General features: G+C 35.1%; 2 protein-coding genes across 2 annotated transcripts; one reads left to right on the top strand and one right to left on the bottom strand.

Moving 5' to 3' along the window:
- Positions 1–9: 9 nt before the first annotated feature.
- On the bottom strand, positions 10–13,476 carry LOC140802371 (DNA-(apurinic or apyrimidinic site) endonuclease). The gene is made up of 9 exons (XM_073157883.1): positions 13,148–13,476; positions 12,669–12,761; positions 11,508–11,652; positions 10,482–10,680; positions 6,699–6,777; positions 5,485–5,546; positions 2,472–2,558; positions 1,847–1,950; positions 10–447 (listed from the first exon to the last, which is right to left on the bottom strand). The coding sequence occupies exons 1-9, from the start codon at positions 13,406–13,408 to the stop codon at positions 392–394; spliced, it is 1,086 nt and encodes a 361-aa protein (XP_073013984.1). The 5' UTR covers positions 13,409–13,476; the 3' UTR covers positions 10–391.
- Positions 13,477–20,224: 6,748 nt separating this feature from the next.
- Positions 20,225–25,541, top strand: LOC140801615 (CBBY-like protein). Its single transcript, XM_073156802.1, has 8 exons — positions 20,225–20,634; positions 20,752–20,822; positions 21,063–21,221; positions 21,320–21,386; positions 22,477–22,572; positions 23,258–23,304; positions 23,752–23,832; positions 25,295–25,541. The coding sequence occupies exons 1-8, from the start codon at positions 20,287–20,289 to the stop codon at positions 25,416–25,418; spliced, it is 993 nt and encodes a 330-aa protein (XP_073012903.1). The 5' UTR covers positions 20,225–20,286; the 3' UTR covers positions 25,419–25,541.
- Positions 25,542–27,120: the final 1,579 nt, after the last annotated feature.

Genomic DNA, 27,120 nt, shown 5'->3' with positions numbered 1-27,120 from the left:
GACAGAATATAAAAAATAAGAAGTAGATAATCTTCTTTTTCTCTCTTTTGGAGAAGCATCATAGACAGTAAAATAGAGGTACACCACAGAAGAAGAATATGTTAGAGATATGCGGAAATGCTTCCTGAAATATTAAAAGTCGGTAGACTATATTAAGATATACAAAAAAAAACTAGATGTGTCATCTTCACCAACTGGCATAGATCGGCACATATTAATGTGCCAATGAGGTTTGAAGAAACTCAAGCCAATGTGTTTGCGGTGCCAATTATAGTGTATCGGCATGATACTTGCCAAGATGCTGTCACGTCTACAAGGTTTCACAGCGACGGCCGTGCCAAAAATTAAACCTTCATCAAGAATCCCAGTTAGCAAAAAAACCTTTGAGTTCTCATGCTTCTTTGGAAAGCTGAAGTGAAACAGGGCAGTGATCACTCCCATAAAATCCTGTAATAAAAAATGGAAGCAATAAAGACCTGCTGAGTTACAATGGAATTTCACAAATAACACATTTCACATATAACGTCTCTGTTCTTATGCTGGGCAGGCAATTAGGAGCAGAAAGCTGCAAAAAAAGGTTAAGAAGATTTCTACTGAAGAGGTGGTGCATCTGGAGGACGATGATTGAAATCTGGCGACAAGGATGGGACTGGATAGGGTTTCTGTTGCTGCATCTCAAAAACTAGTTTTATGTTTTGACCCAACTGAAAGGGTTTTAATGTCTGTTGGTGGTGTGCAAGGTTTTGTTTTGTTTGTTATGTTAAACTCTGATATGGTTGGATTGCTATTGAATTTTGGCTCTGGTTGGTAGTAGTGTGGTTAGTATGTTGTGTTTATTATCCTTAAACTTTCCCCTCAAGGTCTGGATGTTCTTGTCTACAGTTTTGATGTTAGTTGAGGGATGTGTTGTGTTTTGGAGTTTGGTGGTTTTCAACTCAGTTTTAGCTTGCATGGATGTTTATTGTTTCAATGAAACTGCGCTTTGGCCTTTCGTCAAAAAAAAGAAAAAAGAAAAAAGAAAAAAGAAAAAAGAAAAAAGAAGCCAAGAGCAGAGAACAGTTCATGTTATTCTTACTTAAATGTGAACTATAACTTAAATGACTAAAATAATTAAAAGACTACTTGTATGATGGACAGATGTGCTCCTCCAATTTTTTGGAGCGAGATTAATGAATGTCCAAAGGACATTGTTAATAAAGAAGATAGGGTACAAAAGAGATAAAAGGACATCCCAATACACATGATCTTGCCTACATGAGGTCTGGAGAAAAGAGATGTATGCAATCAAACTGTCATGTCTAAGGAGGTATTTTTCAAAAAGAGTAGATATGCTTACCCTCAAAAGATAAGTGGAGAGAAAATACTCATGGGTTCATGCAAGATGATAGTGCTTAATAAAGTAGTAGATAATACATTTGAAAGATAAAGGTAATGATGCAAATTCAGGTAAAAGATTATTAAAAGCTGAACAAATACTGCTAGAACCTAAATGTAACATATAACAAGTTGCCATCTATTTTAAAAAGGTGACAAAAAGAATTTCTCCATTATGAATTTCATACTTATCAATAATCAACATAAAAAAATGATAAAAGCATCTCAAAGTCATGCCAATTAGAGCAAGTACTACTTTGCATCCATTGCCTGGTAGTAATTAGTGTACCTAGGAATTAAAAAAAGATTCTATAGTAGGGATCGACATGGCTCACTTTGAAAAATCATATAATTCCTTTGTCATGTTTTATGCTAGCTTGTGGACAGGAATTTAATATATGAAAGTATAAGTATGCATGTTCAAACAAGTTTAAAACATTAACATCTTTACATGATGGAGAAATTCTATTACCTTCTAATTCAATCCCACATCCATGCATTTCGCAAGCAACAATTTGATCCTTAAGCAGTTCCGAAACAATGAAATAGTCGATCCGCATTCGCTTGCCTCGATATCTAGAACAAATAAATTATAAATGGATTAAATATGTATTCAAGGAAAGAAGACATTTTTAAACATTTTTAATGAATAGAAATTTGGCTTGACATGATATATGGCAAATACATTCAAAATCTGAGGTCTTTCAAAAATATCACTTAACAGTTGAACATATATAATAGAAATTCCAAATAAGAATCTAAAAGACATCTTACATTCCTTTCATGAATAAGTACCTCACAACATAGGCAAATTTATATTATTCCTACATAATGATGGATACAGGTACATAGGATAAGCTTTCTGGAAACATCAGATGGATGAAATTGAAATTACTCCATGTTCAAGTAGCCTCTGACATAAAGGGATAATGTACTTGATTGAAAAAATGAGCAAGCACAACGTCAATTTTTTCTGTTTTCTTGTTTGACAAGGACACTTCCAAGTATCTACATGGATAACAAAATAACTAGTAACCGACAATAAAGAACAAAACCAACAAAAGAAGACGAAACAGACATGATCCAAGAAACCTTACTTGCCAATAGGGTTGCCAGACCATGAGAAGCCGTGTTCCATGTCTTTTTCTTTATGTAAAAGTCTGTAAGCATCTATCAGCTTTCCTCTATATGCCATAATAATAAATCAGTTAGACATTCAAAGCTGCAATCAGGACAATAAGAAACCAAGGTGCTTGAGATGCAATTCTACTTTCCTTTCAAAAGAAGAATATTAAGCTGTCTGTGGAAAAGAATTTTGCTCAAGCTATCACAAGTTACAACTGAATGAGTATGAAGAAAAAGTGATCTAAAATAGTCGTCTTTTAGGAGAACTTCAATCCAAAAGTGGTATAAGAAATAGTACGCACACCATCTATGTGTCAGAGCATATATGACTATAAACCCTATCTATTGGATGTTCAAGTACTTCATTTTCATAGTTAAAGCAGATTTTAATGCTCTGCGAAACCAGGGAGTTACAAGTAGAATTGCCAGTACAATTCTTTTCTTCTTTTTTGCCTCTTCCTTTTCTGGAGAGGGCTCTAATTGGTATGATGAATTATAGTAGAATGTTACCAACTATTGAGCTAATGAATCAGTTGTTTATTATTCTTACGAGATGTTTTTCAGATGTAACTAAACACTGAATAGTGAGGCACATATAGTCTTGTAATTAGAGCAGATCGATGCGTCTTCTCAATCTCTAATCACACCAGCTGCTAGAGCTAGAGACATCACTGAAAGTATAACCAGTCATATGACTCAACTTACAGAAGTGATATTATGTTATTACCCTCTGCCGCACCTCAAGCTTGTCCAAAGACTTCAGTGCGAAGTTATTGTATCTAATTGTGATGACATAATGTGACAATACATAAGCACAAACCTGTGCCATGCTTTGTATAATCATTTCACTAGAAAAGCTGAACTCCTTTTTCCAATAGGATAGCTAAACAAATCTTAGTGGCCAAATGGCCAAAATGCAATTTGATTACAGAAGCAATGATAAGTGCTCACTCACTATGTTGTGAGTCCAGAGCCATTTAGCAAAGGACCTGTTACAAGTTATGTTATTAGTATAAATTATGCGAACCTATATCATAGAATCGGAAGATACTAATGAAGGTAATGCAAATCAATATGGGAATTAAAGTGCATCTTATCCTCGCACATGGAACAAAGTATCTGAAGAATAGACTTCAGAATTTAATAAAAAGACAGTTTCCAATATGAAAGGAAAAACAAAAATATAGGAGAGAGTGAAGTAATTAGTATGAGACGAGGGAGATCACACAGATTATAGGCCTTGGTTATTCTAGGTTGCATGCAGTATTTATCTATTTCATTCATGTAGCTTGAGAATTATTATAATTTCAAAAGAACCCAACATATGTGGCTTGATGTTAGTATGCTGGTGCACGTTACATGTAGGATGGTTAGCATGAACAAATTGCATTTAAAGTAGGAAGACACAAATGAAAATCACTATAGAGTATAAACAAGACTGGAAAATAAATCAGTTGATTAGTTACATTTCTTTATGGGAATCCAAATGAATTTGGTTGACTTATTTCAAGGGAATCAAATATGCATCAAATAAGTATCTGATCTTGCTCGCCAACCAGAAAATAAGGAGAAACGATGAATCAACTCAATCAAGTGTCATACTTAGTTTGCAAATTCCAAAAGACTATGAAATAGTAATGGATCTATATTTCAGTCAACCAGCTTATTTCAACCTAACATACTTCTACGGTTCTACCATATCTAGTTGTTTTCCCTATAATATCAACAAAGTATGAAGAATATTTGGATTTTGGCTACATAATACATAGTCACTTTTACTTCGACGGCAACAGATACTCCATACCGACTAGCTTAGAAGGTTTAGCAAATCCTCTTGTCAGACCTTGCTTGGTTAAAAAATAATCACTATTTCCTTCTCTAATTTTTACTGTGACAAAATCATCTGAAAGTCTATTAGATACATAGAAGCAACTATATGAAGATAATGAGAATGTAGCACGCATGAATAGGGAAAAGGTCATTGACAGCCATTAAAGAAGAAAATAAGTTCATGATTTTTTTGCCAAAGTTCATGATCACCAAAGTGCAGTATTTAATATAAGGGTAATTGCACTCTGCATCCTGTGCCCCTCCTGTGGTTTGACTATATTTCAAAAAACATTAATGTATTTTCAAGTTAAGCATTTAAATCTTATGTTGTCTTAACAAGATACAATCGTTTTTTTATTATATTTGACTAAACCAAAGACCTAATTTAAAGATCCTCATTAGAGATAAAATTGCAGAATATTAGATAAACCTTTTAAAACATCTCAAATAATACCAATTGAATTTTAGATAACAAAGATATGACAAAAATATACATCTATTTCAATATATCTGTCATATCTTTGTTCTTTAAAATCCAATCGATATTATATTATAAGCGTTGAAAAGCTTATCCAATCCTCTACAATTTTAATTTTATCTATAATGAAGATTTTCAAATTCGACCTCTAGTTTAGTCAAATATAATAAAAAAAATAATAGTTGTACTTTGATCAAAAATCAAGACCACATGAGGATTAAATGCTTAATTTAAAAGTACATGAGAATTTTATAAAATTGAGCCAAACTACTAAGAGGTAAAGTGTAATTCCCCTTAATTTAATTGAATTTCAAACAACGTTGAGCATCTTTTGCACAAAATCTGACCAAGTGAAAATTTTAGTAGAAGGACCATTGATTTCAAATTTGCCTTTGGAGCATACATGGTGGAAAATAGTCAATTAATTGAACATGAAAAACATGAAGATAATATCTTTTTGGAGTGAGAATAGTTATTCAAACAAAATTATCCAATAAAAATTAGAAAAACTGCTGTCAAACTCAGTTAAAAGTATATGATTGCTCTTAGGCAACCTAATACATTATCATCGAAGTGTGGATTGTTGAACAAATGACAGCAATAAGCGAGTAAAAGTTTTCAATAGTCTTTTGAAAGGGAAAGTAAAAATTAAAAGGATTTCTGTCATATTCACCCACTGGGACAAAATATTACTGAACCGACATCTCTCTGCCAAGGTGAATCCGGGCTGTCCACAGTCCTGCGATACAGATAAATGAAAGTCTTCTTTCAATGTTGAGCCAAAAATTTTATAGCCCTAGCTCTAATGAACTTTGCTGGTAAATACTTAGTTATAGGGTCACCATGGATACATGCCAACTGAAAACCTATCCCCACATACATGAACTTCCAATGATGAAGATGCAGAAGAACTAAGTAGCTAACAGGAGGGAAAACTCATTGTTTAGTTTCCCTAAACAGCAATCAGCCTAGAGAAAAGAATTTTGGAAATAGATGACTGGATTATCAAGAACTAGAAGATTATGATCTCTCAGGATAACTGAATCAGCATAGTTAAATGGATCTCCTGTTATTGACTAATGATAACAGTGCAGATAATCAATTAGGCTGAATTGCAAGTCTTCAAAGATATTCATGCTTTGACTATAGTTACCAGTACAGATATCACCTAAAGTAAGAAGATAATTTCATCTATCAGAAAAGAGGCTGTGATAAGATTATGCAAAGATAAAAATCAAGAGGTTGGTTCATAAGTAAAAGCAATGTGGAAAATATTTCTTATCTAATAAATTCGTTATTGGATCAAATGAATCTTGCACAAAAGACAAGATGATTAAAAACATTAATGGAAATAAATAAAGAACAAATGAAATATAAAGGATAACTTGTAAAATGAACACCTGAAAATTGAAAAAAAAAACCTGGTGAATTTAAAATTGGAGTAATACACTGATGCAACCAAGAAAATAACCCCTGAATATTGAAAGAGAAGCCTGGTGAATTTAAAATTAGAGTAATTTACTGATGCAACCAAGAAAATCACTTCTTAGTCCAGATTTAATCTCATTATAAATTTATAATAAAAGATATATTACCATTTTATCTTCAATCATTTTGTGCAGGTACATAAGACCAGATTAAGGATGAAGGGCTAAAGAAAAGAAGCATACAAACAAGGGCAATGTTAATAGTTCTAACTTCTAAGTACCCTCTCATATGCTATCACAATGTCATGCATAAAATCATTATTGCAAGCACCAATTTACTGTATCATGGATCCAGCAGTGGAAGTCTGAATCTGGTGGGATATTCCCATTCTTCTCAAAAAGAGAAACAAGCCAATGGAAGACTGAGCAGTTTGCACTTGTTAGGTAGGAACTAAGAAGGTTACCTCTTTATTTGGAGGAGTGTACCCATTAAGCTTTGCACTACTGAAAAATTCAGGATGGCTCACATCAATGTCTTGGTGGCTGCAAAAAGATATTACAACAGATCAGAATCTGATGGGATGAAATCACTCACAATTTGCAGAAATGTATACATATAAAGATAATTGATGGGAACTCCATACAATGTCTGATTTTTCTGAATGACAATATCCAAGTACTTTTTGAAGTGAAAACACTTCATTACATGGAAGAACCATGATACCTTCAAGGTTCAAGATAGCAAACTGGTAAGTAGAAAAGCAATAAATGAATATGACCTAGATAATAAGGCAGACTAGAGGTTGCAAAAAGGAAAATAATAAGGCAAACTAGGAATATGACCTACATAGCCAAAGGAAGATTCATATGACACAAAAATACCTTTCATTTTGCATGTTGAGTTCAGAATGGACCTTTGATTCATACTAGCTTTATCAGTTACAGGTGATAGAGACTTGGGTATCTCTATTCTTTCTGCCTCGTTTTGCATTATCTCAAGATATTTTGATTTCTGAGAATGTAATAATGGAAGGTATGCTGTTTATTTCTGTGGTTAGGAATGGAACAAGATGGCCTGATCGAACTTAGGGTGGGTAAAAAATCAAATTTCTTCTGATGCAGGACAACGTCTTGATTGTAGAATTGAGAAGAAAAAGTATGGAGAAATAATCAAACCCGTGGAATCCACCAATCGGGATGTCGGAATCCACCGACGTTGGAATCCACCAACAAACACTCAATAGGCAAAAGCTCTCAAAATATTCATTAACCCATAAAAGATGGTTACAAGCCTTTATATAGGCAAAATAAAGTAAAAGACAAAAGACGAAAATAGCCCTAGGAGGTGACTAGTCACAACTCTCGTTAAGCCAAAGGGCCACGGGTGCAGCCCTTTTGTGCTTACGAGAATAAACGCGACGAAAAGTGGTGTCTCCACCAACTCTCCCGGGGTGGAAGAAACTCGACCCAGTCGAGTGGCTCTGATAGTACTCCAAAATGTCAGGGTCAAGCTACTGTAACTCCTCGCGAGTGTTCCGCGTACAATCAGAATCTGGTCGCCTGTGCCATCGAACGAGAAAACGATAAACCCCTCCTTCTGCAGTAGATGTTGTTTGATTATCTAAAATAGCGTCTATCTTTTCTTGTGATGTGGATGGGAAAGGAGAAATGGTAGGTGGCATAGCAGAGATGTCTGTGACGAGGCTGCAGTGGCGGGTGGCTGTGGTAGGGACTGCAGCGGCTAGGGAGGTTGCATGGGCAGCGGTAGGCAGCGGTGGTGGTGAAGATGATGGCACGGCAGAGCAAGGGCCATGGAAATCGGCGGTGGCGTCGTCTGTGGAGGTCGGCGGCAGCGTCGGCGAACAAAGGATGATGGGATGATGGATGTGAGTGACGGCTGGGGCTAAAGAGGAGAAAGATGACGATGGGTTTGGATTGGGTTGTAGGTAAACGGGTCAGTTTTGGATAGGTTTCTACCGATTCACTAAGGCTAAAAGATGGGTTAGGTTAGGCTGGTGGGCTTAGTTGGTTAGTGGTCGTTAGATTTTGGAATGAGGAGAGATTTAGGCTAGTGGGTTAATGGGTTTAGGTTTTGGGTTGGTTGGGATTAAGTTAGGAAAGTAGATAAGATAGATATTTATCCTAAAATTAGGGAAAATAATTTTCAAAAATTATGGAAACTAATTCCCGAAATTATGGAAACTACTCCCTAAAATTTTGGAAACTAATCCCCAAAATTATGAAAATTAATCCCAAAATTATAGAAACTAATTTCCTAAAATTAAGGAAAGGTAAATAAAAAAAAGAAAAAAATATCTTCTAAAATTAATTTCGAAATTTTCGAAATTCAAAATTAAAGATAAAGATGAAACAAATAAACTGAATTTTGGAAAAAAAATTTCATTGAGCTTTTTTTTTTTTTCAGAGAGCTCTTTCTTTTTTTTTTCTTTTTCTCTCTCTCTCTCTTTTTTTTTAAATCTAAAACGGGGAAAGAAAATCTATTGAATAAAGCTTACTTGTGATTATCTCCTTATGTGGAGATTTGGTGATGGTAATGGTTTATTTTTTTTCTCCTTGAGGGTGATCTCCTTGCGTAACTCGGATCTGGATCCTAATGTTATCGGGCGACGGATCTCGTAGCAATCTGGTGTTCGTGGAGCGATTGATCTGACGAAGAAAAGATGAAGCGCCGCATAGAATCCAGGCAGTGGAGCGTCCATAAACTAGGAAACGATCTGCTCTGATACCAAAGCTGATGCAGGACAACGTCTTGATTGTAGAATTAAGAAGAAAAAGTAGGGAGAAATAATCAAACCCGTGGAATCCACCAATCGGTGTGTCGGAATCCACCGACGTTGGAATCCACCAACAAACACTCAATAGACAAAAGCTCTCAAAATATTTATTAACCCATAAAAGATGGTTACAAGCTTTTATATAGGCAAACTAAAGTAAAAGACAAAAGACGAAAATAGCCCTAGAAAGTGACTAGTCACAACCCTCGTTAAGCCAAAGGGCCACGGGTGCAGCCCTTTTGTGCTTACGAGAATAAACGTGACGAAAAGTGGTGTCTCCACCACCTTGAGCCCATGCTTGCATCATCTATAATGAAGTCAAATCAAGGAGGTCTAAACCTGACCTAATTTATCATCTTAAAACCAATCCACAAACTAAAACAAGGAAAAATTAAAATCCAAGATCCAAATAGCTTTATCAGAAGAATGTTAATTTAAGGAGCCAACACAAACATGACATGTTTCTAAAATGAGTTGAAATATTAAAAATGACCTATCTAACCCATTTAATAAACAAACTAAATAGCTTACATGTAATGGTTACGAGTCATTCGGGTGTTTATATGTGTTACTCGTTTTATAAATAGATTATCAGATCATAAACAGGTTGGCTTGTCATAAACAGGTTGAAGTAATGAACACGAACACAAACCCACTTAAATCTTTCAGGTATATATCAAATTATTTTGTCAGGTCAAAAATTCCAACGCTTATATGTGGAGCTTGGACCTAATGAGAAATACCTAGCCAAGATTTCTTTAGCAAAGATTTGCACCCATGGTGCTTGACAAAGGTATTGATATCTAATGTGACCCTCACTTCTTCTTGGATATAAAATATCTAGAAAAGGCTCAAAGTCTGTCAAACTGTAAAATATGCTTGATCTAATTAGCGAAGTTCCAAAATCATTAAAACATAACCTTTCCCTTCATACAGTTCTGACTTGATAGCAGACTGAATATCACACCAAAATTTAATGATAAACTAAGCTGATATAAACTTATAAAGTATGCAGCAGAAAATGTCATCTAAAAGATCCGAGATTTGACCACAGAAACCTACATCCTCTGATCCTCAAAATAGATTTGGCTAATAGCAAAAGTCTTACATTATGAAACTGATCAATCAAAATTCAGAAAAATAAACACAATTTTTTCAAATATAAAAATATTCTAGTTAAACAATTTTCTCCTTTCTGTTCATCAAATTTGAACTTAACATTCAGAAGATGATTACAAAGAGACTTACTATCCAAAGATGCCAATTAAACAGATTCTCTTCTCTTCTCTTCTTTCCTTTTCTTTTTTTCATTTTAATTTGATGAGGTAGAGAAAGAGGAATAAATCAATAAACTTCCCGAACTAGGATCGAGCCTGTCGCCAACTCAACTACATTGTGCATCAGTGAGAAAAAGTTGATGACAGTAGAAGCTTATATCAAGCTGCTAATTACCTGACATTAAGATCTCCACACCAAATCAGAGGCTTCTCCACATGCTGAACAAAGTCTAGAATTCTCTTATCCCATTTTCTTCGTCTCTGAAATGAACTTTCCTCCTCCTTCCAGCCATTATTTGGAGCATATGTATTTAGTAAGAGATATGATTCAAATTCAGCAATGATGACACGCCCATCTTGTTCATGCTTTGAAGCTGCAAACAAGAGATTTAAAAAAAAATTCTCCACCATGACAATAGAACAACAGAAGAAAGAAAAATAGTATGATAAATGCAAAGATAGTTGAGCATTACATTATTGTGTTGCTGTATCAGGTTATCAAACTTACTACAAATTACAAAGTCATGGCAAGGTGACTGTGATACCATAACTCCATAAGAGGCAGAAGAAAGAAGATGCAAATAACACCTTGAAAAAATTTCCCCACAAAGAAAGCCAATCCTCATCCTTGATGAAATCAAGTCATCAATCTCCAACATGGAAATTCCACAATGCTCTATAGAAAAATACACTCGCTACTACATACAAAAATTAGCCAAAATTACAACATAAACACTTTTAGCTAGATGAAAATTTTATCTTTTGTAGAATAAGTTCATTATGATTTATCTTGATATAGTTGTTAGGATGCTCATGTTGTCTAGCCCTAAAATTCAATTTTCACTAGGCACAAGAAAGTTTAGCCCTTTAACTTATATAAAAAAGGGCTGGTGATGTTTCATAATTCTTACACTAGCATCTACTAGGATAATAGTTTACCATATACATGGGTGATAACTATTTTTGATGAACTACTGTCATTCATGTGCATTGCACATTTTACGTGCTGTGAGGTTATTAATTTTATATTTATTTGTAAATTACCAGGTCCTCTGAAATATGGAAGCACATTCAGACATGTTCAAACTTCAAAGAAAGTAGAGAATGGCATGAAGCTGGTGACACATGGCATGACAGTAAACTTTAATACAGGCAATATTTTGATAGCAGAACATGTTCAATCTAAGGAGTGGCCATCTACCTGTTCGATCTAAGGAGAAAGACACCTTTTTTGGTTGAAATTGCTTCTTGATAAACAAAGCGGTTCCCGCATACTTGGATTCTGAAAGAGACCACCACACACGATAATCCTTTAAAGGCAAACTTGATAATGCACGCAAAACCACCTGCATAAGAATCAAAATGAGCCATCAAGCTAAAACAACCAGAACTCTGTAATAGTTTCATTATCCTAAATCACCACTTTATCTGATGAGAAACCATGAGATCAGGAAGTGCTCAACCAATTAAGTGGTGAGAACATTTTTTATCAGAAACATGATCAGACTTATTTTAAATGATTTTGTTATCAACCCCTTTTACTAAAGGTGCCCAGCTGTGGATCCAATGGCGCCGAACCAGGTATTCGCAGAAGCCATTGAGATATATCCCTAAGTGCATGCAACAAAAAACATAATAGTTCATCATTCATTAAATGCGACTAAACAATCTAAATGATCATAACTTTAAGTTTATAGATCAAGTGAACATAATTTTGAGGTATTCATAACTTAGAAAGCAACTTAGGAAAGATAACTAGGACCCTAGGAGTAGATCCTAAGTAGAGGTAGCAGCAGCTGGATCTCCTTCATTAGGAGACCAAAGTGACGTTCTCCTCTCAGGAGCTGAGAAAGAGTGTATCTAGTGTTATTGTGGATGAACTAAGTGATGCTCTGGCTGCTCAAAGCAGGGAAAAGAATAAAGTACTGAATAATAAGAGAAAAATTCTTGATGAAAAGCTGGAGCAAGGAGCAAATTGGATGATTTTAGTCTAACAAGCCAAGGGAAGTCAAGAAAAAGTGCAGGTAACTCAAAGAGAAAAGAAGAAAACTGAAAAGTCTTCTGTGATTACTGGTGACGTGAAATAACATAAGAATAATGCAGACAATATCGTAAGTAACCACTTGAAAATTTCCAGCCCAGAAAGGACTAGGATCTTAATTTGGCAAATAAGACTGGTTCATTACATACCACTCTACCAGTCAATGAGTGATGACCGTGTATTGTAATGACAGGAAATAACAACTCATAAAAGATCATTAGAATTGGCTCTTTGAAATTGGTATGCATGGTTGTTAGTTTCAAATTTGTTATGTATATCAAAGACAAAGCTCAGAATATCCTAACAGAAAATATTACTCACCTGTTTTTCCTCGCGCGAAGAGCTTGTGTCATCTTTCAGTTCGCTGGGATTTTTAGGTGCACCTTTCGAGCCAGCAGCCGGCATTCGCACCTCCTACCAAAATGAGTTCTTTTATTAATTTATATATTTGAAAAATAACCATTTATTGAATATGTCCGTATTCTATTTATCTAATAAATCAACTATCATAATTCTTAAAATATTAATAATAGGCACAAGTTATTAGCCGATTCAGTAAATTGAGGTGTTTGATGGCACCATTAGTTTCGAAATCAAAAAATTAATCATCATAAAATGAAATGTGCAGAAAATTTTATTCCACCAAAATGTCAAAACAAAGAAAGACCTTTCAAAGAAAACCAACTAGAATCCATCCCGAATAGCGTAATGTACTTCGATCGAAGGACTCATTAAGCTAAAACATCATTCGACCAAAAAGAACACAAAGAAGGCATCAAAGGGGCGGGGTGAAGGAGTACCTGAACGCAGATGACATCGGGGTCGAGGTTCTGAACGAAGCTGGAGAATTTGGCCCAGTCGTTCTTGATTCGGAGGAGCAGGCTGTTGGCGTTCCATGTGAGGAACTTGAGAGGACCCTTCTTCTCAACTCCTCCTCCTCCATCTTTGATTGCTCCGGTGGTCTCGTTTGGAGGGCAAGGGGAGGAGGAGGAGGAGGAGGAGGAGAGGGCCGGTTTCTTGAAGGAGCCATCCTTTTCCACGGGCTGGAAGAATCGCTTCATGGACTCTCTCCTCACTCTCGCTTCTCTCCCGGGTCAGTGTTCCGAGTGACCGGTGACGAGTCGCAGTTGAGAGATTTTGGAATTGGCAGTTTTTTTTTAAAGAAAGAAAAATTAATTCCTTCAAATTTTTTTTGAAAGAATTAATTCTTTAATTACCTACCATGTACACCCAAAATTCAGAGAACTATGTAATTGAATTTTGGATAGACACGAGTAACTTTACAATTTTGATAATTGTGAGTTAGTTTAATAATATCATCAATAAGAATTTCTATTATCCACGATGTCTGAGTAATACCTTTGACGCGGATCAGATTATATCTATAGATTTGAAATATTTTTGTTTGATAAGTAAAGTAAAGCCTTCCTCATTCCCACAACTTCTACATATAGAGCTGAGCTAAAGTAACCGCATCGAATACCTACAAGTATAGGCTCACAATTAGCCTATTAGAGAACGAAGCTAGCTCTCCCCCAACTCAGTAGTATAGTATTTATTTATTAGGAAAAGTTAAGATGTGTTACGTTCTTAATATGTTATTTGAGAAGTTATGAGTATACGAAAAAAATATAATGCCTAACAACACCTTTAAACCCCCTTGGATTGTAGATTAGTAAATGCCTCGCTAGAGTAGTGAGAGAAGATATGATGCAAATATTATTTACAATATGACACACGCGAGTGCAATATTGCAATTACGGTGATTTGGCATAGGCAAAACTCCTCTTTGCAGAAGGTCCATTAGCTTGCAAATGCAAAGCGAGTGTGTGCAACATGCCAAGAAGGTTGTGGGCATTGCTTAAGGTATTCAATGACTTGGTGGGTTGCATGATATGACTTTGTAAAGACATATTGAATCGGTTGGGGAAATACTAGTACACGATACTAGATGATATAGTTGTGGATGGAAGTGAGACCAAGGTTTATAGTATCGATATTCCTACGTGGTGACGGTTGTCAAAGAACCTATTGGGACATATTGTTTGTGAGTTATTTTGGAAAATCTTAGATGATCAACCTTGGAGGTTGACCTCACGATTCAACTAAGATGGCGTCAAGTCTAGGCCAAGACTTTGGAGTTTAGTACGTAGTTTGAGGGTTTGATTGTGCTTGGAACTCGACGGCATTGAGGCTCCAAAATGCTTGAGAGAGGAGCTCGTGGAGCACGTTTGGCTATATTTATGCAATTTTGCTGTGTTGTTTTAAGGTATGTCTACGATGTAGACTTTGAGAGGACTAGCCTTAGTATGAGATATTAAGGTACTACACAATATTTTGTTAGGTGAAATCTCTAGGCCTATGACAAAAGACTTTTTAACACAAGTCCTGACAGTCCATTTTAGATAGCGTTACAAATTGAAAAAAAACATAGAATCAAACCGAAAACACAAAAATTAATAATAAAGCACGACCATGGTATGGGAGTAAGGAGCTTCGAGTTAGCATGTGATTTTGTTATGATCCAACAATCGAAGACTCCTTGTGAAACTCCAAAGAAATGGAAGATCGATCACCAACCCAAAATAAGGGAGAAAAAAAAATAGCAAACAACATACAAAGACTATAGTAGGAACTAAGCAAAGGTATCCAAAACAAAAATATTTCAGAAAAAGCATGAATATGATCGATAGTACTAAGGAGAGCGATGGGAGGAGAAGCCGATGAATCTAAACATTTAAGAGTGGACTACTATAGAGACCAGCTTGGCCTCAACAAGGAATAAGGACTGACGACTCTAGAAGCAACTTCCTAGGACTCGATGACCATGACAGCAGCTAGCATAGCCTTGGCGATGATAGTGATGGCGGCCTTGGCTAAGTTGAAATGTGAAGAGAGACAAGATGAGGAAAGAGGAGAAAAAAAGAGGAAATAAAGGGAAAGAAAAAGATAATAGAATAAGGGGGAAAAAAGATCTCGGGAGATAATATCTCTCCACTTCTCCTAGCATTAGGCTAAGGGAAGGGAAAGGGAAGAGCCCATTTGCGATAGCAAATTAGTTCTTCGAGTATGCATCTAATCTTATTATTTAAATTTGTATACATTTCTTTATGGTAGTATTAGTATTTCATGGGATAAAACTGATTTGTATAAAACATACATTATTTCAATAGTGTTGAATGAGATATGAAATAATAAAGAAGAATAAATCATTCTTGATGTTGTTCAAAATTTACATAGTGTTTGTTTTAGATGTCAACGAGAATGTTTGCATATATTTTAGGTGATTTTTTTTAGAATAATTTTTCTGGTACTCTAAATACTCAGAAATATTATGAATTATGAATTGCCAACTCCATGAAAACAAACTAACATCATTATTAGTTTATTCTTATAAATGATTATTAAACTATCAATAATTTACAATGCTATTAGTTAATATACTTTGGGCTGTTTAATTTCGTGTGCTTTAAAATACAATATCTATAGTATTAAAACAGAATAAATAAATAAATATAAGTCAAGTCTTATATCTTCTATTTTCCTTTCCATTAAAGATTGAGAGAATCCATTTTGACATCTATTTAATTGAACTGGACGTTACAGTGCTATACATATAAGTCTATCTTAATTTTTGAAAAGGATATTTCATGAGATCTATAAGCTAATAAATATTAATTCTATATTATCTTTATATGTTTAGCTACAATTTTTTTCCTAAGATACATGAAGCCAACAACCCATTTATGTGTTTATCCTAATATATTTATACAAAATTTTAAAAAGTCATACAACAAATATTGATAGAAGAACTACACATCTTCAATGCTAGGTTTCCAACTTTATACTATATTGATATAAATGATAAAAAAGAAGAAGCAGATGTCCTCAAAAAAAAATTGAATGCATTTATTTTTTATACTAAATATACATCTTTATAATGAAATGCACATAATTTATACAAGAGATAGGCAACACAAATGTGTACAAAGGCCCATTTTTACTATTTTGAAAACTAAATGTCTTTTTTATGCAAATGCCCATATATATATACAAGAACAATATGAGATTACTGAAAGAAGAAATGGAGGTATATACCATTATTCCAATTCATTGTGGTTTAAAAGTGATACCTAACCCTTAATAGTTATGAATGTCAAATGAAATGGATTAGAGTTCTGAGTACATCACATGAGATGATTTCATTATTTCACTCAATTACAGTAGAGGAATCATAACCAATGTTGCAAAGTTCTATGGTCTCCATAAATTAGAGAGAGAGAGAAGTGTAATGAGTTTTAGATAGAGAATATTATAGGAGGAAAGATATGAGTTTATAAGGAAGAGTGTTAGGAATGTGGAAGAAATCTTATTTAAGTTCAATTATCTTTAAATTATTTATAATTACATAACAAATTATTGCAGGGGGTGGGTTACAAATTAGTCACGTTATATTTCTTTGTATTAGGTCGTGCTCTCTTATTTGAAAACTTAGCGGGTTAAAAATAGAATCCGAGTAACACAATATTTTTCTGCACGTAACTCGCTTCTATTTATACTTTTATAGAAAATCTCAAAGTCTATTATAAAGAAAAAATTATAGTAAAAAAATTATAGTAAATTATGAGAAATTTCTTTCTTTGAGAATGATATTTATATTATATCTCTTCAGTTTTGAGGCCCATAATGTTAGGGTTTTGGAGCCCTTTTCATTTAGTTCATTTAGTTCATTTAGTATCCATATAAACTTATTCTTTGTATTTGTATGCGTGTAACAACCTAACCTTTTAAAAAATAAATTAAAAATTTTATGGGCACAATTTTGGCTAGCCTCGTGCCCATGCAGCTGCATGAGCAGCTTGCATGGAGGATGCCACGCGCCCTACAGTTTGCATGGAGGATGCCACGCGCCCTACCGCTGCCACCGTAGCCTCCCTCCCTATTGCCTCTCTCTCTATCGCCTCTCTCTCTCTCTCTTTCTTCTCTCCTCTATCTTTCGAGCTCTCTCTCTCTTCTCTCTCTCAAACACTCTTTCTCTCTTTCTCTCTCTCTACTGTTGTTGCCGCCGCCGTCACCTCCATTGACATTGGTAAGCCTCTTCCCTCTCTCACTCCCTATCTCTCTCTTTCTCTCCCTTTCTTTCTCTTTTTCTCTCGGGTTCACTGGAACCGAGCTACTAGCGAGAGGCTGGCCGCTGGCCGGCCGCTGGCTGGCCAACAGCGGTCGAGCCCCTCCCTGCTGGCCTAGTTCCCTCCCCCTCCTTTCCCTTCTTTCTTCTTTCTTTCTTTCTTTCTTCTTCTTCTTCTTTTTCTTCCTTGGTTTCTCCTCGCCCAGCACTGTAGCAAGAGGAGGTTGCTCCCTCTTGCTATTTTTTTTATTAATTATATATTTTTATTTTCAATAATTAAGGTAAATTGGTTTATTTAGATAATTAATTATTTTGATAATTCACACTCACTAGTATAATTATTAGCTAAGTATTTTAGTATAATAATTTATTAATTATAATTATAAATATTTGCATATAAATTTTATTTATGGTTTAGTTATTATTTATTAGATTAATACATGTAGCCTTATTAATAATATTATTATATTTATATTTATATTTTATATAACTATTTTTAGCATCTTATATTGTCTACTACTTTGTATAAAATGAAATACTAAGCTTGCATATTATTTTGTATAATAGGATAATGACTATTTTTGATATAATTTATGATTAATTAAATAAGAGTAAGTATCACAAAATACTTATTAATAAGATTATATTTATAATTTTATTTTTATTAATATATATATATATATATATATTGTCGTTGGTTATTTACAAAAAGGAGATAAATTACTATATAATTATTACTTATTCTATAATTACCAAACTAGGATTTTTATTAAATAAATACAAATTATGGTAATAGCATATTAATATTATCTCAGTTAAATTTATCCTATGAATCTAATTTATTTTAAACCTAATATTATATCTTACTTGAACGGATTATAATCGGATAAACAACTAATTTTATGTTACCTAAACATTTTCAGATCTCAAACCCTTTACGTGAGACCCCATGGACTCTGTTAGCGATGAGTTGACCCTCAGTTGGCGGATATAAGGGATACGTATTTTGTATCTTCTGATTAGGCAATGAGTAGTCTTATCCCCTAGACGCTTTTATCAAATTATGATATATTATATAATTATATAATTATATATATATATCTCCAACATAATTATATGACTTTATCTAGAGATGAATTCAGTTAAGTATATTTTATCATACATTTGATCAGGCTGATCTAGAATATGAGTACATTGATGACATATAGAGATGATTGGAGGTGATTATACTGTTATAATTTTATGTCGATATGATCTCCAACATGAGTATACATGTGATAGATTACTAAGGATATGCAAGTGTTAAATATGGTTGGAGACTACATTGCATTATCTTCCTCTTGATTTCCTCACCACCTAAATTCCTTATATGCATGACTTGTTATATGCACGTGATCTATTATATAGAAGAAAATGCATACATCTATTAGTTGTTGGGTTATTAGGGTTTGTTAGAGTTGTTTAACTTAGTTGGTGAGTCCCTAAGGTGAGCCTCTATAAATATAGAGAAAACCCTAATTGGAGTATGATCTTGGATAATTGAATTGGATTTGGCCTTTATCTCTTTCCCAATTTGTTTGTAGCCATTGACGCCCTCTCCTTCCTCTCTTCTTCCATAGCCCAAGTCTTTGGTCGGCCTCTTTCAACTTCTAACCACCCTCTTGTACAACAACTTCTCCTCCTTCACGCCAAAGAGTAAACCTAGTATCTATCTAGCCATTGGAGGGCTATCAAGATTGGATCTAATTAACTTTCAACCACTGTTTGGTTAATATCTTGAGATTTAATTGTTCAAATCTTGTGATCTTGGATTCGTTGTCTCTCCAAGAGAAACAACATATCCAAAATTCAGGAAGATCGGTCGGTTAGATTATTCGCAGATCTCTTCGGAAGTTACGAGATTCATCGAGTGCAGAAATGTTGCGGATCGGAATAGGCCGGTTCGTAATAACGTTATAATGCGCTTCTTTTTTCTGTTAAGATTACTATTTTATAGACTAAATATATTTTTATATAAAAATGTGCATTATTTCGGCATATTGTATGATGTACTAAACTTCAGTTTTCAACCTATAGTCAGGATTATCAAGTAAAATAGATTGGAGTTCTGGGCAGAACACATGAGATGCCTCCACTATTATACTCTATAAGAAGTCTCCATATAAACTAGAGAGAGTTAGAGACAAGAGTTTTGTATTTTAGATTGAGTAAATAATGGGTTTACATAGAGGAGTAGAGGAGAGTTAGGAATCTTCTTAAATTAATTACTTTCAATTAGATTAAAGCAACTAAACTAAAATGCTTAAATTTAACTTTTTTTTTCTTGAAACTATGAGGTGGTAGCCAACATAGATTTTGTTTTTGTGTTAGGCTTTGCGTTGAACTACTTAACTAAATAAAATACTTCCTGAACTATCATCAAATTTTCGCATTCACTCCCTAAACTTTTTTTCCACGGCATACACTCTGAACCTTTTTTTTTTTTTTTTTGGTTTAGAAATTCATGTAGTTATTTATTTCTTATTCAAGAGGATATATGTGGAATTTTTTTTGAAAAAAATTTTAGGGAGTGTACCTAGGTAATAAAAATCACAAGAAGGCCTAGTTTTTAGTCAAAAAAACTCAATACTTATTAATGGTCTTTTCCAAGCCCATTAAGAGCCTCCTCATGGTGTGTGGCGGGATCTCGGATAGGGTTGGGGCCCGCTCGGATAACCTTGTCTTGCTCTCGTCGTTTAAAATTATACTCGGAAGCAAACCACCAACCGTCCGTCTTCCCAAGTTGCCTCCCAATAACTTCCACACTCCCCAATGGCCGCAACCGCAACTGCAGCTGCTTCCACTGCGCTATTACCGAATAAGAACTTATCCACCCCTCTATTCTCACGAAATCCTTCTCCTCTATCCGGAGGAATAGCGAGTCGAGTAACTGCTCCTCCCCTCTCGCTATCTCTGGGGAGGAGGAGGAGGAGGAGGGGAAATCTCGGAGGCGGATCGATTCGATTAAGGAATCGGAGTGGCGGGATCTCTTGCTCGTCGGATTCCTCTTCCGCTTCCACGTCGTCTCTCCCCGCCGCTCTGCTCTTCGATTGCGACGGCGTGCTCGTGGACACGGAGAAGGACGGGCATAGGATTTCCTTCAATGAGACCTTCTCCGAGGTTGGATGCTTGAATCGCGTGTGATTGGGGTTCTTCTGGTTACAATTGGGTTTGAGTCGGATTTGATTATTTCGCATTGGTCAAGTAAATCTCATTCTGGCTATTTGACGGTTGCAGAAGGAACTGGGTGTTAGCTGGGATGTTGAACTCTATGGTGAATTGCTCAAGATAGGTGGTGGAAAGGAGAGGTAACTTCGAAGTTTGATTCTTAAGATTATAAATGTTCTGTTAAATAAATTGTAATCTCTAGTCTAATACCATTTCCTGGAGATTTTGGAAGTGGATACTATATATTGTTTACCACTCCCATCCTGCTTCGTTATAGAAATCAGAAAGTTGAAGTTTTGTGTTTGTTCAAAGTATTGCTGATCTGTTCCTCTTTGCTTTCCTTCTTTTCCCCCTTCTATGATGCTCTTCTGGTCTTTTAGAATGACAGCATACTTCAATAAGACGGGTTGGCCAACTAAAGCACCAAAGACTGAAGAAGATAGAAAGCAATTTATTGCGTCTCTTCATAAGAGGAAGACAGAATTATTCATGGCTCTTATAGAGAAGAAGCTACTTCCTCTGCGACCTGGTGTTCAAAGGTAATACATTTGAAGCTTCTGTTGGGTAAGCTGATTAATTGCAATTGAGCGGTTAACCACAGAATGATTTCATAATGTGAAGCTCCTTGGCTTTTTAGGCTGATTGATGAAGCTCTGGCAAAAGGAGTAAAAGTTGCAGTTTGCAGTACTTCAAATGAGAAGGCGGTACGGTAACTAGGTTTTGCTATTGCATGCTTGGATAAGTGAGGGTCTAGGTTTGAACATGAATCATTATGTTTTATATTGCTATGGTGGTCCTATCAAAAATATTCATTGGATAATAATCTCTGCTGCAAAATTCATAGTCTTGAAAAAGATACAGTATTGATCACCTTCTGATCTATGAAACATCTAGCTGATGAATTGTTACATTTATTAGAAGAAAGCAAGAATATTGGTGGACTTACCTTTCTCCTTGAATTCCTGAGGAAAGAAAACTTTACTCGCGTAAAAACCTACATTTAGCTCTTTTATTTAAACTAGTTTCTTGATTCTTTTCTACTGTTTCATTGCTTTGTAGTAGGCTCTTCTCTTAGTTGTATAAGTAGTTCACTGCTACTTCTGTCCATGATCTTTGTTAGATCTTGGATAATGTCTGTGGGGGCTCATAGGAGGGAATGTAGATTGTAGAATTGCTAAGAACGTTATATAATGTGTTGCTGCTTAAAAGGACATATTCAAAGATACAACCTTACATGCAAGACCTGTTTGGGAGCATCGAGGTGGCAATCTTTGTTCTGGAATAAGATAGTTCATGTATCGACATTTGACTATATTTCAGTAGAACTTTAGAAGTTTGACTTGTACTTATTCTCTATTAATTTGAAGGTTTTAGGGAATTAGTATCCAAATGATTCTTAATGAAGGGCAATTTTTCTTCTCTCCTTTTGGATATACCAATTTTGACCTTAATAAATTCTATTATTGTGTCAAATAATTGCATTTTGACAGAAGGAGATATTGGCCTTGCATTGACTATCTCCTCTTGATTGTTTCTCAAGTTCATCTGAGACTTTTCTTTCTTTCATTTTTCTTGTTGGGTAAAAGGTGGACATTTCAATAGTGGATGCTATTTCTCTTCTGAGTGAGTTTAATGATATGATACCATGTAATGATAGATAAAAACTTGCAGAGTCAGTTTATGGTGATCTATTTTATCCTGAAACTTAGCTTCAGGTTTTACACAAGAATTGCAAGCTATATGAACATGCAGTCCAACAGTTACTCTAACTGCAAGTGTGCTTGGTTGCTCCAGGTTTCAGCCATAGTATCATTCTTGTTAGGCAGTGATCGAGCAGAGAAAATAACCATATTTGCTGGGGATGTTGTTCCTCGTAAGAAACCTGATCCAGTAAGTTAGTTTCCGTTTCTGATTTTTTATATATTCAATTCAACTCAGGCTCAATTTCTTCTATTTTTTCATTGTAATATTAATGGCAGGGCAACCAAACTTGATTTATTTGAACCAAAAGTCTCACAGTTATCTTGCACTATTCTGTTATCACTATTTCTTTTGTTTGTCTGAACAGTCATTATAACCTTTTGACACAACTATATCATCACTTTTAACCCAAATATTCTGTCACAAAGAGTCCTCTGTAACAACTCCTGTAAACCCATGTATCTTTTCATTCCATTGTTGATAACATCATTTGTTTGGAATATCACTAAAAGAAATGGTAGAAAAGCATCCAAAACAGAGTATGTCAAATGATTGCTTTCACTGTATGATCAATTTTTTTAACATTTAAATATTTTTAGCTCTCATTTGTTATTCTTCTAAATAAGACAGATCTTGAAACTTTCTTCTACAACTATGGAAGATAATTTATTTTTCTTCCTTTATGGATGTTTGGTCTCCTTGAATGTCAACTTCCTTATGGTGTTTAATATAGGAAGAGGACTGTATTTTGATTTATGACTGTCCATAGACTCCATAAATTTGCTTATGTGTTGATGATTCTATATTTAGTCCCATATCTTCATTTTTATGATTTTTTATGAATCTTGGTTGACTCTTGGTTCTCTTTGGGCAGGCGATCTACTTATTAGCAGCTGATACCCTTGAAGTTGATCCATCAAGGTATGCCTTACATATGTTAAGTTGCTGATGTTCTTCACCTAAATTTTGTAGACTTATATTAGCATGAAAATGTTATCATTTCAAGTTTTCAACAAAGTTGTTTCCAAGTATAGCTCTTTTTTATCATGTGATACAACCAATAATAAGATGATTTTGCAATATTTAACATAGTTAAACTATATTCCTTTTGAGAATATCCAGTCAGAAATATAGTATTCGATAATGAAAACACATTGTACTAAATTTCTGTACAATATTTTCACATCAAATATGTATTTGATATCACAGGACATCATCAATATCATAGAGTGCTGGTCTTTAGCAAGCTACCACTATAACTCATTTCATATTTTTCAGATTTCTCTTTTAATGCTTGTGTGAAAATTCATTAAGAATTCTTCGTTGTTAAATACTTTGTGCATCATACTAATCTTTTGTATTTTTCAGTTGTGTTGTAGTAGAGGACAGTACCATAGGACTTGCTGCAGCTAAAGCTGCTGGTATGAAGTGTATAATAACAAAGAGCGGGTGAGCATTATATATGTACAAATGATTGATGATATGCACCATTTCACTTTAAGAATGAAATTATCAGGATCTCATTTCTCATAATCATTTACAATTGGCAGTTTGAATGAATTACATTGATAATATATTACAAGTTTATTTATTTGTTTTCATATATTTTGGTTGGAATTCTGTCACTGAATTATGTTTCAATCCAAGCTATGATTTCTTCCATTTGATGCTATGAATTAAGCCAGTCAACTGCATCCCATGATTACTAGTGAATCTATGAACATATTATAGGACTGCAAAATATCTTCACACAGACAGTCATCGAGGAACTGCTAATTAAGAAAGTCTCTCTCTCTCCCTGAATCCTTGTCCCCCTGTTTATTCACTGTTGTATAGGATAGTGATTACTTATACTTTCTTAAATGTGTCTCTTTTGTTTTTCATTTGAGGACTAAAATTATGGTTGGTAGGTGTTATTATTTGAAGACAGTGTTCACTTAAACTGTCTTCTCTATATTCTTTCATATATAGGAAATTTTAAGTCTCATAAAACTATGTAGACTAGGATGACTTATTTGGTAGGTATCCTTATGATGTATGTTTTCTTGAGGCTTAAATTTAGAAATTCCTGTATCAAAATTTTTCATCCTCCCTCTTTAACGTCTCAATTGTAGGAGAAGTTTTCGAGTCATTCCTTGGTTGCGTGAATTTAAAGTATAAACTATCATTTGTGTAGGTCTTTCCACTGGTATTGACCTAATAGGTTTTGGATAGGCTTCTCCTTTCTATTAGGAAAACAACATTAATTACTTCTAAAGGTTTGATCTTATTTTGAGCCTTGCCATCTTATGATAATGTAACTGGACCCATATTTGAGTGGAAGGCTTGGAGGTTAATAACGTGGCATAAGTTTGTAAATTGGAATTTAATGCAAAAACATAGAATGTTGATGCCATGCCTCAAAGCTTGATGGCTGATATTGCTTCAAGTACTATTCTATGAATGATGTTTGCTAATAATGTGCTGAGAAGCACCATTTTCTTTTTCAATCCAACCACTTCATTTGACATGTGAAATCCTCGTCATTAGTCATCTGCTCTATTTCCACCCCATAATTGTATCTCATCTGAGTCTAAGTGATGAGAGTAGATCCCTTACTCACAGTACCCTTCTGATACTGAATTGTATGACTAGCTCAGCTCAACAAATTCATAAAAATGTTGAAACCACTAAAACCAGTTTTTTCGATATAATTATATCAAGACAGAATGTTAAGTTTTATATACAGTGAAAAATATGTCAATGTTTCATTTCTCTATCCTGGACAAAAATAACTAACTGGTCTTTGTTTATTTGGCGACATATCGAATCGAGGAGAGAAATGGGTTTGTTGTTATCTTTTGATAGTTATTTATCTCGCTTCACTTTTCCATTCAGATTGAGTCACTTTGCTCTTTCTTGTTGTCCACAGTTACACAGCTGAAGAGGACTTTGTGGCAGCAGATGCAGTCTTTGATTGCATCGGTGATCCGCCAGAAGTGCGGTTCGACTTAGGGTTTTGTGCTAACCTCCTCCAAAAGCAATATGTCAGCTAATGGATATGAACCCTGTAGTCTTCTTAATATTGTGCCATTGCCGAAAGAAAATCTTTCTGTACAATATTTGTAATTCTATAACAAGAAGTTAAGATGAAGCTACCAGCAGCACTACTTGTTCCATGATTTTTCCTGATGCTACTACTACTTACACTAGCTTTTTGCATATCTTATTGTATTTTGTGTACATCTGCTGTTTTCCATTTTTGAATGATTAAAATATCTAAACAAGTTCTTGAGGTAGATTTTGAATTAAATGGGATAGAGCAACAATTTTTAATCTTTTATTTCTAAGATGTTAGACAAAATCCTTGTTTGCTTTCAGTGAGTTAATGCTCAGTAACCCTCAAGAGCAAAAGTCTGCATTTTTTTTTTTAAATTTTTTCAGAAAAGGAGGCCACTAGGGTCATCCCTAAATATTACACCTGCCTCACCATAGAAAACAAATTATCTGCATTCATCTTAACCCATTCTTGGTCAGGTCTACAGTAGTTTGTGACTTGCCGCTAGAGAACAAGGTGCATTTTAAGCTTCGGATTTAGCTGCTCATAGTCTTTGGCTAGTTGCCACGCTTTGTAGGCAGTCATCTTCGGTATGGAGGACTCCCCCTAAAGCATCATAGAGTTCCTCTATTTCCATACCAGCTAAAACATGGAAGTAATGATTCCTTTAATCCTCTCACTGGCCACATTCTATTAAGTCCATTTACCAACCAATCTAAATCAATTTAACCAACCGTAGCACCCATCATCCTACTTAGCTTAGCCCCAACATCCTGTGAACTATTTGCATCTCAAAAACAAATGTTCAACGTGCTCCTTGTAAATTCCACAAAGGCAACAAGTAGGGTCCACAATAAGTTTAAGGTGTCGGTAGCTTGCCCCGTGTAACCTCGACGGGCCTTTCCACCCTGCCACAGCTCTAACCCGAGAGGCTAGAGGAACCGGTAGATGGAGCTCGCTTTGGTTTCCCGTGTCGGATGCTAGGCCTAAATCCAGATATCTTCTCGATCCTCATCTTCTAAGAACATCATTATATTGAAAGCTAGCTCTGATCCCGCGGTCTCCAAGATCCTTTCGGTGCACCATTCTCAATTGTTGAGGAGGGTGGCCACCGTTAGAGCCTCATCCATTAAGGCATTCCTCATGACCTTAGATGGTCTCCTCCACGAAACCTTCACCAGCCAAGGTTCCATCACAGTAACTATTGAGCGGCCATTACCAATCAACTTTCGACAATCACCTTTCAATTGCGTCGCCGTGGTGCTTAGAGCCCGCCATACGCAAGATATCTTTTGGGGGATTTTTGTAATTCCATATGTCCTACTCGTCGTACTTTACGAGCAGAATATGAATCCAAGGCACTTTGATCTTGTTCAATAGTTTGAAGACTAGTTTATCAAGCACAATCCTCCTCAGCCAGTTTTAGTTGTCGAACAGCCAGTCCTCCAGTCTCCTTCGGACTTGTCATTGTCTCCCAGTTAATAAGATGTAAGCCTCTCCCTCCACCATTGCTCCAAAGGAAGGCCCTTGCATGCTTGGCCATGGACTTTGGAACTGAAATCGGTAGCCAACTACTCCCTATCCACTATGTCTGAATGACAATAAGCATGACATTTATAAGAGTCAGTCAGTCAGCCATAGATAAAAGATTTTTCCTCTTTCACCTTAGCAACCTTGATTCCAGTTTGCCAAGAAATGGC

This window comes from Typha latifolia, chromosome 15, assembly GCF_019914945.1.
Source record: "Typha latifolia isolate L0001 chromosome 15, TyphaL0001v2, whole genome shotgun sequence".
In the NCBI taxonomy this organism is placed as follows: Eukaryota; Viridiplantae; Streptophyta; class Magnoliopsida; order Poales; family Typhaceae; genus Typha; species Typha latifolia.
Note: the sequence above shows the minus strand (reverse complement) of the source record. Positions and strands in the feature narration are given on the sequence as shown.

Excerpts from the sequence above, each read along its gene's own strand:
- LOC140802371 (XM_073157883.1), bottom strand. The coding sequence starts at position 13,408 with ATGAAGCGATTCTTCCAGCCCGTGGAAAAGGATGGCTCCTTCAAGAAA. Across the intron at positions 11,653-12,668 it reads CTTCGCGCGAGGAAAAACAG|GTGGTTTTGCGTGCATTATC; the intron begins GTGAGTAATATT and ends ATTCTTATGCAG. Across the intron at positions 1,951-2,471 it reads TCTGGCAACCCTATTGGCAA|ATATCGAGGCAAGCGAATGC; the intron begins GTAAGGTTTCTT and ends TATTTGTTCTAG.
- LOC140801615 (XM_073156802.1), top strand. The coding sequence starts at position 20,287 with ATGGCCGCAACCGCAACTGCAGCTGCTTCCACTGCGCTATTACCGAAT. Across the intron at positions 20,823-21,062 it reads ATAGGTGGTGGAAAGGAGAG|AATGACAGCATACTTCAATA; the intron begins GTAACTTCGAAG and ends CTGGTCTTTTAG. Across the intron at positions 23,833-25,294 it reads TGTATAATAACAAAGAGCGG|TTACACAGCTGAAGAGGACT; the intron begins GTGAGCATTATA and ends TGTTGTCCACAG.